General features: G+C 34.1%; 1 protein-coding gene across 2 annotated transcripts in view; it reads left to right on the forward strand.

Moving 5' to 3' along the window:
* The window catches only part of FARP1 (FERM, ARH/RhoGEF and pleckstrin domain protein 1), a 162,913-nt gene that overhangs the window by 112,495 nt on the left and 36,591 nt on the right, over positions 1-13,827 (forward strand). The window contains exons 14-16 of one of the 2 annotated variants that reach the window (XM_081326826.1): positions 8,169-8,359; positions 8,733-8,822; positions 12,826-12,959. In XM_081326826.1, coding sequence (XP_081182952.1) covers positions 8,169-8,359; positions 8,733-8,822; positions 12,826-12,959 — 415 coding nt within the window. The remainder of the gene's footprint in view (positions 1-8,168; positions 8,360-8,732; positions 8,823-12,825; positions 12,960-13,827) is intronic. The other variant, XM_081326827.1, reaches the window with a different exon arrangement.

Genomic DNA, 13,827 nt, shown 5'->3' on the forward strand with positions numbered 1-13,827 from the left:
ACTACTCTGTAGTTAGAAAAAATGAGGAGATTTTATTTCATGTAGTCAAGGGAATCAAATTGGGGCTTAGAATAGTTTGTCAAATTATTGCCTTTAATTTTCTGAATGCTTGCTTTAAAATATATCTAAACAAAAATCACTATAGAACAGGGGTGTCAAACTGGTGGCCCACGGGCCAGATGCATCACTCACAAGCCACGCCCACCCCAGCTCCGCCAAGGCAAAAAATGTCGCGATACATCATGATATGACATGTGATGCAATCGAGTTTGACATCTGTGGTATAGAAGTATAAATCTAATGTTTTGTATGGCAAACATGGGTGGATTAGGGATTCTCATTACCACTAGTTACTTCAATTATGTTACTTTAATCAGAATTGGCAAATCAGATCCATGAAATATATCTAATATTAATTTTATATGACTAAGAATGTTGATAAGCCGCAGCAGTTTACCAAATATTGTAAGAAAGATTAAGAAATATATGGGATTTTACATGTAATTCAGCGTGCAGGCCAATTTGCTCATATGTCAAGCAAGAACATCCAATGCCAGCCATGCATATTTTTAAGTGATAAACATTTCATATTCATTATGCAAAACACAATCTTGTGATGTAACTTAAACAGCTCCTTTTCTGTGATTGAAATAAATGTGCTTGCTTTGTTATTTTAGATGAATGTGAATAATAATAATAATAATAATAATAATAATAATAATAATAATAATAATAATAATAATAATAATAATGTCCTTGGGAAGAATTGATTAGGTGGATAAACATGCCAAATCCAATCTGGCTAACTGTGCAATGGATCATAATAATAGTTCACCTATATTCTTCAGTCCAATGTTCTTAATTCCAGCAAATACTGGTTTGGGGTTTGATGAGTGTGTATTAATATCAATTTATCATTTTTCATCCTCTTTTAAACCTGAAAGTTTAAAAAGAAGCCTGATGTTTTCTAATGATGCTATAAATATGCAGAGCATTTTTGGCATAATACTCATGGAACTGATGCATGCAACAGACATGAGCACTTGACTGTAGCAAATAAACAGTCATCTTCTCAGATTTAAGTTTCTTTAAAATCACATTAAATGTTATTGCTAGCATAAAATTATGAACCATATCAAGAGACACTCTAGATTTCTAACTGACTCAAAAATATAAATATAAAATATAAAAATTAGAATCTCTTGGCCATTTCCTTGTCTATACTTGTGTCTCTTTGATAGATTAAATATTATTGAAATTCTGTAATAAAGCAATAAACATACCTTTTAACAGTAGGTAAAAGATTAAACAAAATGTTCACTTTGATCATTCATGGAAACAGCACCCCTATCCTAACATTTTCCCTGGGTTTTTTTTTGGGGGGGGGGAAATTATTATGTCTGTGTGCGTGTGTGTATACACACAAAAACAAACACATATATTCCATATTTTTCTTGAAAAATAATATTCCAGAAGGAGGGAAACTCATTTCTCTATTCTTCCAGAATACATCATCTTCTTTTGTCGTTTCTATGAAATATAACAAATAATTCTCAATTAAAAATGATTTTTCAAGAATGTCATTATTTCCTGACTCTTGATATGCTTGGTGGTCCATGAATGAACCGTTGCTTGCATGTTTGTTTCTTAATGAGAGAGAATCTTTCCATTACTATTCTTCCTTTTTTACTCCATTTAAAATAATACACGTGTTTAATCCATCTGGTAATAATAATTAAGGTACTATATTATTCATTATTTGGAGGATCTGTCCTCCCCATATACCACATATTTTAATTTAATTATTCCTACTTAGACATCAACTATTATTAAAGAGATGTGTGAATTTAGTAGTTTCTATAAAGGATAAAATGATAACATTTTTAAAATTGAAACAGCCAATTTGGTCTAGTGCAGGGGTGTCAAACTGTTGGCCCGTGGGACAGATGTGTCATGGTGAATCCACGCCCACCCCATTGCCGGCAATGGAAAAAAAATTGTGATACATCATGACATGACGAGTTTGATACCTCTGGTCTAGTGGTTCAGGCACCAGATTAGAAATCAGGAAACTATGAGTTACAGTTTCAATTTAGGCACCACAGGTTTGTTGTTATGGGGAAAATAGGAGGAAGAAGGAGTATTAGTTATGTTCACTGCCTTGAGTTACTTATAGAGAGGAGGATTTAAGAAAAATCTGAAAAAATAGGGCTATTCTCAATAAAATCAATACGATCACTCTTTTTGCTTTGGGCTTATTTTTTTTACATATCTACTGCAATGAGATAATTTGTTATTTATTTGCCAATGTTCTTTCCAAAGCAACTCTCTGGCACTGCTTTTCCCCAATTCTGCCTCCTCTCCCCCCATAGAACATTAGCAGTTAAAACAAATTTATCATGTCACTTTTCAAAACAGGGAAAACAAACCTCATCAATTTTATCTGCGTATGTACATTAGAAGCAAAGTGTCATCATTCCTATCTTTAGCGGATTATGTTAAGGAATGCTGAGATTCCAGTGTGAATAATGCAGATTTTGGCTTCAAAAAAATCATGAAGCAAAATATGAAGCCCCCTTCAGTTTACAGAGCTCTTGCTTATTAGAATTTCTTAGATTGGCCATCTTTTTTTTCTTAGATTGCCCAACTAACAAAATCTGAGATATAAATTACTGCCTTATTTCTATCATCCATTTCTTTTCTGGTCATATTACAAATTCTAAATCTAAGTCTAACATTAAGATCAGTTTAAAAATTGCTGGGATTTTCATGCTCATTCTTGTCATTTGTTTAATAAGGTTATAACTTTTTTTTAGTTATTTCACTGTTTGCATTGTTTTATCAGCATGTGCCTCTATGTAAGGAAAAAGCTTTTTTTTGCACTATTCTATCTTTATACTAAGAGCATGATATATCTTATGTTCTTTGCATTGTTTATCACTCACCCCAATATCCCTTTCCTAGAGGCTGACCTAATGCAGAATGCTACTGTGATTCATCTGTAAAATTTTGAATTTTGTAGGACCCTGCTTTGCAAAATTCAAAAATGAAAACAAATATGATGAACAATAGTGACTTCAGGCACATATTGGAACCATATATTAACTCTGTGGAACACATGGCCCTTCATTTCTTAGTAAAAGAAATATCAAGAATAATTTAAAAATTATTCTAAATACAAAATTTCTCTTAAGCAAAGTCACTGCTGTACTGAGAGAGATTAAGCCAAAATAGACAATAGACAATGGATCCATAGCCCATTATGCATAGATTACATTAAGCACTGTTTAATGCGTAGTTATTTTGTTTGTTTTTGTATTTATATTTAAAGAAAGGGTCATCTTTTTTTCAGTTTTTCTCAGTGGTAGAAAAAATATAGAAAAGAGCAACACCTTATTCTTTTAAATTCACACATCCTATTCCGCCATTAGAAAGTTTGCAATGCCCTGTCATTTTTTTTTCTGTCAAAAGTATTCAACTATACTCTTAACTGCTGTGGTTACTGCTCAGTTTTGTACTTGCCACTGTTTAATTCTATTTTATATCACTTTATCCTGAAATTTGTATTCAAGAGGTGTTACTGGCTGCTAAACCTAGTTATGAATTTGCTGATTGTTTGTAAGCATGTCAAGACAAATCTATTTATTCACCTATATGCATGATCTTAAATTTGTTTTGCTTTCTGTTCCTTGTACTGAAAGTTTTCCACTCTTTCTGGCTGGTATATTGCTTTAAAACACTCCTTTGCTTATTGTGCTCTGAAATTATTGGCTGAATTGCTTGATCAAGTATGTGTTCTTAGTATGATCTTCCAAATTCACATACAGTATCATTCACCATCACCATTATCATGGTTTTCCTTGTTAAGCTTAGGAATCTAGCTTTTTCTTCCTTCCCATTTTTCCCTGTGGATAATACACTATATCACTTCCTCAGCAGCAATTATTATTATTATTAAAGTCAGAAAAATGTATTCTGTTCCTTTAATAATTTTGCCCAAAATGAATTTCTTTTTGAGGTAGGGAGAAGAAAACATGAGCACTGTTCCCTACCTCCTAACGTAATACTTTTTCTCCATGGGAAGATATATTATGTCATTCTGATTCGGAGCAGAATACGAATATTGATTTCTGAGCCTCTACGGCCCTTTTTATCCCTCCATGCAACTTTCTTGTATTACTGAATTAGGAAGAGATTCAGTAATAATAACAGTACTGCATTTAGAATTTACCACAGGCTTATAATTAGAACCATCATGGGTGCCAGCTTTTGAGCTCTGATTTTGTATCTGCATTTTTCTAATACATTCTTTGTTGAATGTGTCTCTTTCTATTCATCTTTGAAGATGTCTGTTTGGAACAGTTAACAAAAGTTTTGGTTTTGGTTCTGATTGTCAACTGAAAATAGTTCTACTTAATAGACCTGCGCAAAGTCTATTAAAAAGATTCTTGAGCACAATTAAAGCATCTCTGTTCAAATGGTTAAAAGCACCATACTTTGTATACATGCAGTTTATGAAACAGGCATGCAAAATTGTGTAACCTCTTTCTAACGTTTTCCAAAACCATAATGGTTAAATCAGTGTAAGCTGTTTGATTGGCAGCAAATTACTTCATTTGCTATTTATAAACATGAGTGTGAAATACATTTCCATTTCTCTCTCGAGTTAATATCAACCAAAATTTGAAATAATAAATATTTATGAGGTCTGTAGGAACACAATCTAGGAATGCTCAGAAATATTCTGATTTAATGACGTCTAGAAATCTAAAGGAAAGCTTAACCTTTCATACACTTGTGAAGAATTCTTTTAGGGAATCATGCATTATCTGCTATATTCTTCTGGACATCTGATTTTGGAAAAGGCCTTGTTGCACAGGCATCAAGCAATGAAACATCTTCAGTCCTGTGAGTAAAGTAAAAGATTGAATGTTAATTTATATAAAGATGCAGCCCCTTAAAGGAATTAGCGCCATTTTTACTACTGTGGCAAAGCTTTACATGAACGTAATCATGAACGTAATCATTTATTAACAATAAGTTCTCTACATTGCTTACAGGGGAAATCATGCACATGATACCAATTTAAAATTGTGTGAATCTTGGGGGCACTAAAATGTCACTGGTTTTTTATAGAAAGTTTACATTTGTGCATAAAAATATACAGCACATAGCAAGCATTCCACACCTTCAGACTATAATAGTATAATGTTTTGCATTATCAGTTTTTTACATGAAGATTATTCTTTGTAAGAGCTATTCAAAACAGAAAAAAACCCCAACTGTTGTTAAACATAGGAGCTTTCTCCCTCTGAAATGTTTTTCTTAGAAGCAAAGTGGAAAACACTGATGTGCGTGATCATTTTGATAAATACAAAGTAATCCATTTATTTGGCATGCAAGGTACAAAATATTAATTTTGCTAGAAATGCATATTTAGAAAAGAAAACATTTAAAACCTACAAATCTATTATAGTTGTTATCTTTTGGCCTAGAGTATATTCACGATCTCTTGATTTCCAGATATTTTGATAAGTGATCAATATTGAGTAAAACCTCTAGGAATGCAACCCAGATACATTTGGATACATCCATTAATTTGAGCTTTCACTGCTCAATTACTACACAATCTCCCACCTATCAGCTTAATACAGATAAGTGCTTAATGCCAGTTCTTACTATACTTAGTCTGGGGTGATGAGTTCCTTAGCTACCTGGGGCAATTTGGATTCCTGTATGTGGGACTTCTCTGCAGCCCCATAGGAAGGTGAATCTGAAAGTTCCCCAAAGCCCTATACGGGATACTATGTAATACCAGAGCTTCCGAACAACTTTGGGGTAGAGCTTCCTTTTTTTTAAGCACTTCCCAGATAAATAGAAAATGATGTGTATTTGCCATTATTTAAATTTTTATCTGGCAAGTCTATAAAACTTTGAGATTTAGACTATGTTTAGTTTGGGTAGTTTAGATATTTTCACAATGAAATGTATGTTTTCATCCTGTCATGAGACCAGTGTAGCACCAGAATTCCTGCCTTTTTACTTTCATATTTAAAACGACACCATTTCCTTAGTAAATGTAGTTTGAATATGTACTAGTTATAAACCTAGAAGGTATCTTTTTATGAGTATAAATCCTTTCCTCTCTTTTTCCTTATATGTGGACACTTTATTATGAAAATATTGTATAAGGTTGTGTACTAGTGTCAATAAAATTGACATTGTGTTAACAAGCTGTGACTTTTCTGTCAGATTTTTAGTATATTAAGAACAAAAGTCTTTAACGCAGGCAAATTTCTCATTGTAACTTGGGGTTGGAATTTGGTGCTGGAAAAGACAATGGGATGAATATGAATCTTGGTGATTTACTTAAAGATGCATTAATTACACATATTACTGAAAAATAAATTACTCCCAGATCCTGCTCCCCTCATATGCCGCATTTCCCTAGTATTTCCATGCTCAGATGCAAATTAAAATTCTAACATTATTTTCAACAAAGGAAAACTTATTAATGAGTGTGAAACATTGCAGAATTTCACTTGCATGTTAGCTTTGGGTCTTAATAACTTCCTAGCTGACAGCATATCCACTTTTCTAAATTAAAATCCTGTGGAAAGTATGGGACATAAGGAAAGGTTATATAAAGAAATGGCTGGTATCATTATAAAAACCTCCATAGATTTTTATGCTGTGTCTTTGCAGAATCTGTAACCCACTTGTCTTCTAAGGAAAGGGAATTGAAACTTTTTTCACTGTTCTATTTCACATAGCCATAAATGTGTACTGTCAGGCACTTAACATAACTGTGCACATTTGAAACTGTCCTATTACAAGCTTTGAAATAATCCATCTTCTATTGTTGCAATGTAGCATTTCTATTCCAAACAATCGAAGGAGCAACTCATCAAGGTATACTGTATTAATTTTCTTGGATATAGCCAGAAGGCCTGAAGTAGTTTACTTCATCTGTTCTAGATGTGACTTTCTCCTAGGCATTTCTTTAGCACCTTCTGCAGTAAAAATGGACAGGCTGCATTAGTAAAAGGGTTTTCAAAAATTACAGTAATGCCTTCTTTGATTGAGATATTAAAAACTGAAGATGGAAGTCTGAAAAAATATATAGCAAGATCCTCTTTGGATGTGATTCTGCCCCCTCATGAAACTGTACACACACAGGGAGTCTAGGCTGCTTCTAGGAATTATAAGAAGTAGTGGCTGAAATTAAATATTCCATTTAATCTAAATATGGACTTCCTTATCTTATGACTTCACCCATTCACCCACTTTTCAAGGAATGGATCAAGTTATAAGGGAAATGTATGGAGAAGATAGGGTGGGATGAGTAAATCACAATAGTTGTTTCTCTGGATGATATAAATTAGATAGTAATTATTAACTGATGGTAACAGTAATCATATTTGTAGAGAAATTTGACTTTTATTACTTATAAATGATTTTTACTCAATTTCAGTTGCAGATAATTAAGCATAAACAGTGCAAGAGTCTTCATTTTCCTTCTTTTTCAAAAGAAAGGATGTAGTGTAAATTGCCTAGCTGTGGTTTTGAGTAAGCAACCACTTCCATTGCATTTGGTTACATAAATATGGTTTTGTCTCATTTTAATTAGTTGACAAACTGATATGAAAAATTTGGATTAATCTTGGTTTGGACATTGAACAAATCAATTGTTTTATTTAGGCATAACATAAATAGTTTATTCAAAACCATAATTAGAGACATTATTATTTTCCTGCTATGCATGAAGAACGAACACAATGGGAGAAGTGTTTGAGGACAAGTGTAGCAACTTCACTGTTTACAGCAACCTTGTTTGTTATGTGAGATCTAAGAAAGGCTTATACATCTTCCACAACTATTTATGATGTCTAGAGCTGGTTACATTCAATTCAATAGAGGCTAAGAAAGCAGTGAATAATAAAAAAATTTCACTGCTAAAGCAATGTGAAACTTACTCCAACCAGTTGTCTGTATTCAGAACAGTTTATGTTACTACTTAGAGAACCCTGCCAAAAAGATTGTAACCATTTAAATACAAATAGCTCCTCTGAACCTTATGATACCCTATTACTTAAATGGGTTGAGGGGATTTAATCTTCATATCTACTAAATGAAAGATTTCTGAATTTATTGTATTGTTCCTTCAGCAGGCTCTCTTGCTGGCAGCCCTCACCTTTCAGAACTATCAATCAATTCTCAAGGTGGACCAGCCATAGCAAATGCAACTTTGTCTCCTAATTTGAGTCCTGATAATAGGCAAGCTTCTCCATTGATCAGTCCCTTGCTGAATGATCAAACTGGAGTCCGCGCGGAAGATGAAGAGGAGGTCAGGAGAAAGGTACTGATGTTGACTCTACCTATTAGGTATGCAAAGAACATTTAGCATTTTTTCTTTGCTTTCAATGGATGACTGTTTTAAAAATTTCCATGCTCTCTCTCACCATCTTAAGCTACATAAGCAGTAGGACTTAGTAGTGATGGCAGAGTTGCCTCTATTTATATGCATATATACCACTTCTGACTCTAGAAGTTTTGTAAATTTTATATTTTTGGAATATAGCTATTCCTATTTGCTGATCTTGGTCAGTTTTCCTTAATTCTCTGTAATTTTGCAGCATCCAATTCTTTTAATACCCAAAGCTGACTGTAAAAGCCCTATCATTGTCATTTGAGTACAGATTAAAGTCACTTTGTCTTCTGACTAATTTCAGAGGTTTCCAACTGACAAAGCATACTTTATTGCTAAAGAAGTTGCCACTACAGAACGGACTTACCTGAAAGATCTTGAAGTCATCACATCGGTATGTTTCTCTTTTCCCCCCTTAAATTAAAAATATGCAGCCCATTTTTTCCAAAGTATTTTTTTCCTGTCTTTTACTACATCTCCCATTATCTCAGTCACCATAATCTCTTTTTTAATATTTTTTTTTATTTTTTACAATAACAATCTTTAGTGCTTAGTGAATAGCATGTTGTCTGGATTCATATATTTAAAAAATTAATTCATTTCTATAATTCCATAATCAATCTATTAATTAATGATATATTTCCTTGATCTTCTCTTCTTCCAGTAGTATTCTCCTTTTGTCAACAAATAGTTATTAATACTTTTGGTACATACAAGATTGAATAAATATTTTTCTTGTGTTTGTACAAATAACGGTAACATCAGTATATAACATCTTTTCTAATCAGCTTGTTTCAATTGTATTTATAAAAGTCATCTTATTAAGTCACTATATGTTCTGTTTTCAAGATTCTTATTTAAGCTTAATTTCCCCTCTGTATTCAAACCATTCTTATCAGTCATAATTTTCTCAAAGTTAATTACCTTTAAATATCCAAACTTTTCATTCACATATACCATCCCAATATTTTTACATTTCATATATTGTAAAAAATACTATACTACTTGTATATTTTATCCCTCTTGCTGTAGAGTCCCTTTATATCCATAATTTATTTATTCTCTTAACCATATTCAATCAAGTGTTTAATCATATAGTACTCCATCTGGTAAGTCAAATCAAATCTCTTGAATCTAACTCTAGCCTTCTTCAGCTTTCCAGGGGATTCTTCCTGTATTTTTGTGAATGTTGTTGGGAATAGGAAAGACATGTTAAATAGGATGTACGTTTTTTGTCTCCCAAACTCTAATGATTCTCCTGGCTGCTCTATAATCCATTTTGTTAAATCTTCTTTCCTATCTTCAAGTTTATTTTGAATTCCTGAAAAATAAAATATCTTTTCTATTTCCATTGTTGTGGCAAAGTCTTGCATGTTTCTTTTCTTTGCATTAAGCTGTAGTTCTCTTCATTTGTAGCTTCTCTCTTTGGGTCACTGTCTTCTAGTTTGTGTTCTGTTAACTGGTTTGTTTGTTCATTCTTTGTTGTCGTTTTCTGAGGGTTTTTTAATTGTAAGTTTAGGTTAAAGATGTGCTCATTTATTTCATCAAAGTTGTTTTTAATCTCATCATGATTTGAAACCATTGTCATTTGAATCTGTCGCAGCATTGCATACATTTCCTCCTGGAAAATATTTGCCTTGTCTTGGAGTATTGCTCCTGCAGATCTCTGATGTTCCAGGCTGGGGCCTTCAGAAGGAGATATTAGGTGTGGTTTCCTTCCACTTTTAGATAGGTATGGAACATCCATTTTATTCCTCCCCCCTCCAGATAGTCTTTCACTGGTACCATAGTCTGTGATTATCCTTGTCAAACCAGCCAATCTTAAAGTCCAAACAACCAAATCTTACATAGTTTTTATCTATATATATGGTTTTTATAATCCAATGCATTTCCAATTGTCAAACCACCACTAAAAGCAGTATTTTGTAACAGTTCTTCTGTTCAGGGGGTCTTACAATTATCAGGTAGCCAAAACTGCAGTCCAGAATGTTCAACCATTAAAGCACCTAAGAGCTTTCCAGTAAGTTCCCCCATAGAAGATTAGCCAAAAATCAAGGTTTTTCTTCCTCTGCAAACAATTCTTGAGCTTAGAGATCACAGCTCAGTATTTATAATCCCAGAAGGTCAGCAGCTTTTAAAACAAATATAGTTCTCACTCTGTAGTAGGTGGCCCAGTATATTTTCTTTCCTCTGTTCCCAGCTGTTCTCTATTTGGCTAGATGTTACTAAGGTTGAAAGAACAAGTTGTTCTTTATTTCTAGGCATCTTGCTAATTTCTGAGTCAATGCAGCTGCTCTAATCTTCTACTAGATGTCAGCAGTTATTCATTTTCCAACTTCTAAAACTTTGTTATTTTCTTGTAATTTCATCAATACTCTTTCAGATGTGAAATCTTAACAGTTTTCGTAATTTTCAGATTTATCCAAACTGTAGTATTATTAACTTCATTTCAATATATTTCTGTCTCCCATAAAAATTAAATCGCCACTTCTGTCTATGGAAGGGTGGGGGTGCAGTCCCCTCACTTTCAGAGGATTTTTTTGCTTCTTGGGGGTCTTTTCCAGGAAATTGGTTACAAAATAGAAGAGAGAAGATAAATATTCTCACCCAGTTCCAAGCATGCTGTTCACAGTTGTTCTGGTTAGTGCTTTTGGACTTTGGCTGCCGGTAACTTGGGCTAGTCACTGAGGTGTAGCTAGCTTTTCTCCTGTCAGCTTGGAGGGCTTCCCCCGGATCAAACAGATCAACTGCCATTGTTGCATGATCATCAGAGGGCCCTTCCTTCGCTGCCTCTCTGGGGCAACTTTAGACCCATTTAGGGTCCCCTAGCAGGGCAAAACCAGCTGTGGGGTGCGGAACCCAGCAATCCCTCAACTGTATCGGTATGATGCAAGACCGGAAGTCCCCAGTCAGCATAATCTTCATCACAGACATATTTAATCACAAAATGTTTCTGACGTGGTTGGAATTTCATCTAAGTAGCGGAGGATAAACATTTAAGTGTGTGTGTGTGTGTGTGTGTGTGTGTGTGTGTGTGTGTGTTTGTGTTTAAAAAAAGCATAGATGGTTTCTGATAGTTTTTCCCCTTTATTTTGTTGCAGTTTTAATGCTTTGTATTTTGGATCTTTATCTCATTTCTATATACCCACAAAACAGCATTCTTAGTATCATTTGTCATTACTGTTTCATCACTTTCAGCAATATTTTAAAATGGAAGAGAATCAAAGGATTCCTGCTTAATAAACAGAACAATTGTTTAAGCAACAGTATCCTAATCTGCGTGTTCCCAGAGAGGATATGTTTAGCTTTCTACAATGGAATTCAACAGAGGCTATACAGATAAAACTTAATTTGGGATTCTATAGCTTTGTCAGTTCTGTCTACATCTTGCTTAATGGAGTAAAAACACCAAATTAACTGAAAAATTGCTCAGCTCCTCTTTTCCAGTAGAATCCTAAAGAGAAATATTTTTTTCTCAAGTACTTTCCCATAGATTGTGAACTTTATAGCTTTCCTGGATATTTGAACTCAAGGCTCTGCATTAGGATATGCTTAGATATACCATGAAAAGCACTGAATGGGGATATTCTAAACATCTTCCCTTTTCCAAATACAACATGGAATTATCCCACTGAATAGTTTTAATATCTAAACAGAAGAGTACGGATAGTTTCTTCTTGGTGATTCCTCTGCTGATTCTGAATAACTGGTATTTTAGAATGACTGCACAACTCAAGAAATTTAATGTTTTTTGCATCAATGTACACAAACCTATCAAAGATGGAAGTTGCTGGTTAAAAAAATAATGAGATATTAGATATTTTCCACTTGTTTTAGGTCAGGAGAACTTAAATGTAGAAGCATGTTTCTTAAATAAAAGAAGCTGTCCTGTTGGCAATAAGCTAAAAAAAACCTAAGTTCAATGTTATAATACTAATTTATTAATAGTTACCACCAAACAAGTATTGTCTGATTCCCCTATACCAGGGGTAGGCAACCTCGGCTCTTTTGTGACTCGTGGACTTCAACTCCCAGAATTCCTGAGCCAGCCATGCTGAGGGAAAAGGGAGAGGTTTCCAAGCTGAGACATATGCTGACCCAGGAATTCTGGAAGCTGAAGTCCACGAGTCATAAAAGAGCTAAGGTTGTCTGCTCCTGGCCTAGACCTAGGCCGCTTTATGACTTGTGGACTTCAACTCCCAGAATTCCTGAGCCAGCCATGCTGAGGGGAAAGGGAGAGGTTTCCAAGCTGAGACATGCTGACTCAGGAATTCTGGGAGTTGAAGTCCATGAGTCATAAAAGAGCCGAGGTTGCCTACCCCTGCCCTATACACATATCCTAACCAGGAATATCTGTGCCAAGAGTTCCTCTGACTACTATGCTTGGTTTTTTGTAGTGGTTCCAGAGCACAGTAAGTAAAGATGACTGCATGCCAGAAGCACTGAAGAGCCTCATCTTTTCAAACTTTGAACCTTTGCACAAATTTCACACCAACTTTCTAAAGGAGGTAGAACAACGAATTGCTTTGTGGTAAGAATTCCAGCAGTTATTGTAATAAAATGACATTTTGATGCTAAATATTTTACATTCTATTCTACCATGTCCTATCCAGGATGGATATACTGTCAGTTCCAGCTGGATGAAAGTCTTAAGACTATGAATTCTGCAGCAGATTTCTGTATGACTAACAGATATTTACTTTTAACGATTTAAAATCGTCAAATTTCAATCTCAGTAGACACTTGAGCAAAAATATTATTATTTAGACTATTAAGAAGCTTTTGCTTGACATTTGCAATACAGAAGTATAATTTTTTAAAAAATATTTTAGTGTATCTTAAATTATCTTACTTTCCTTCTCTTTAGTATATACCACAGATTTAATTTCAAATTCTAGAATAATAGTCCAACTTAAAATCTACTTTGATTTAATCCGATCAGATGTTTACATTTAATTCAGTTTTATCCACATCCTTCTTCCTTATTTATTTTTTATTTAATTTATATGCCCCCCCTCCCAATCTTGCAATCAAGATAGACTCTGGGAGGCTTTTCCATTAGAGCTAAATAAATATAAAGGGAGTATGCCTCACCTAGAATACAGTGTGCAGTGCTTTTCTGTACTAAACATTTAGTGGTAAAGTTAACAACAGGACTAGAGTATAAACTTCCCCTCACTGTGTTTTATCTTTGCCAGGGCTTTCTAATAGGGAGGTGTATTCACTGCACTGTGAAACAGACCTATTTTGCTACTTCCTTTTCCAAATATGTTAATACTGATTCAGCCAGTGCACCACTAAGAAAACAAGCTATTGAGGCTCCAAGTTCTTTAAAGCAAAGGAAGAGTATAAGAGAATACAGATAATTGAGGTATGGGAGTGGGTCAGTGTAATACAGC

This window comes from Vipera berus (genome assembly GCF_964194415.1).
Source record: "Vipera berus genome assembly, chromosome: 4".
Classification (NCBI taxonomy): Eukaryota; Metazoa; Chordata; class Lepidosauria; order Squamata; family Viperidae; genus Vipera; species Vipera berus.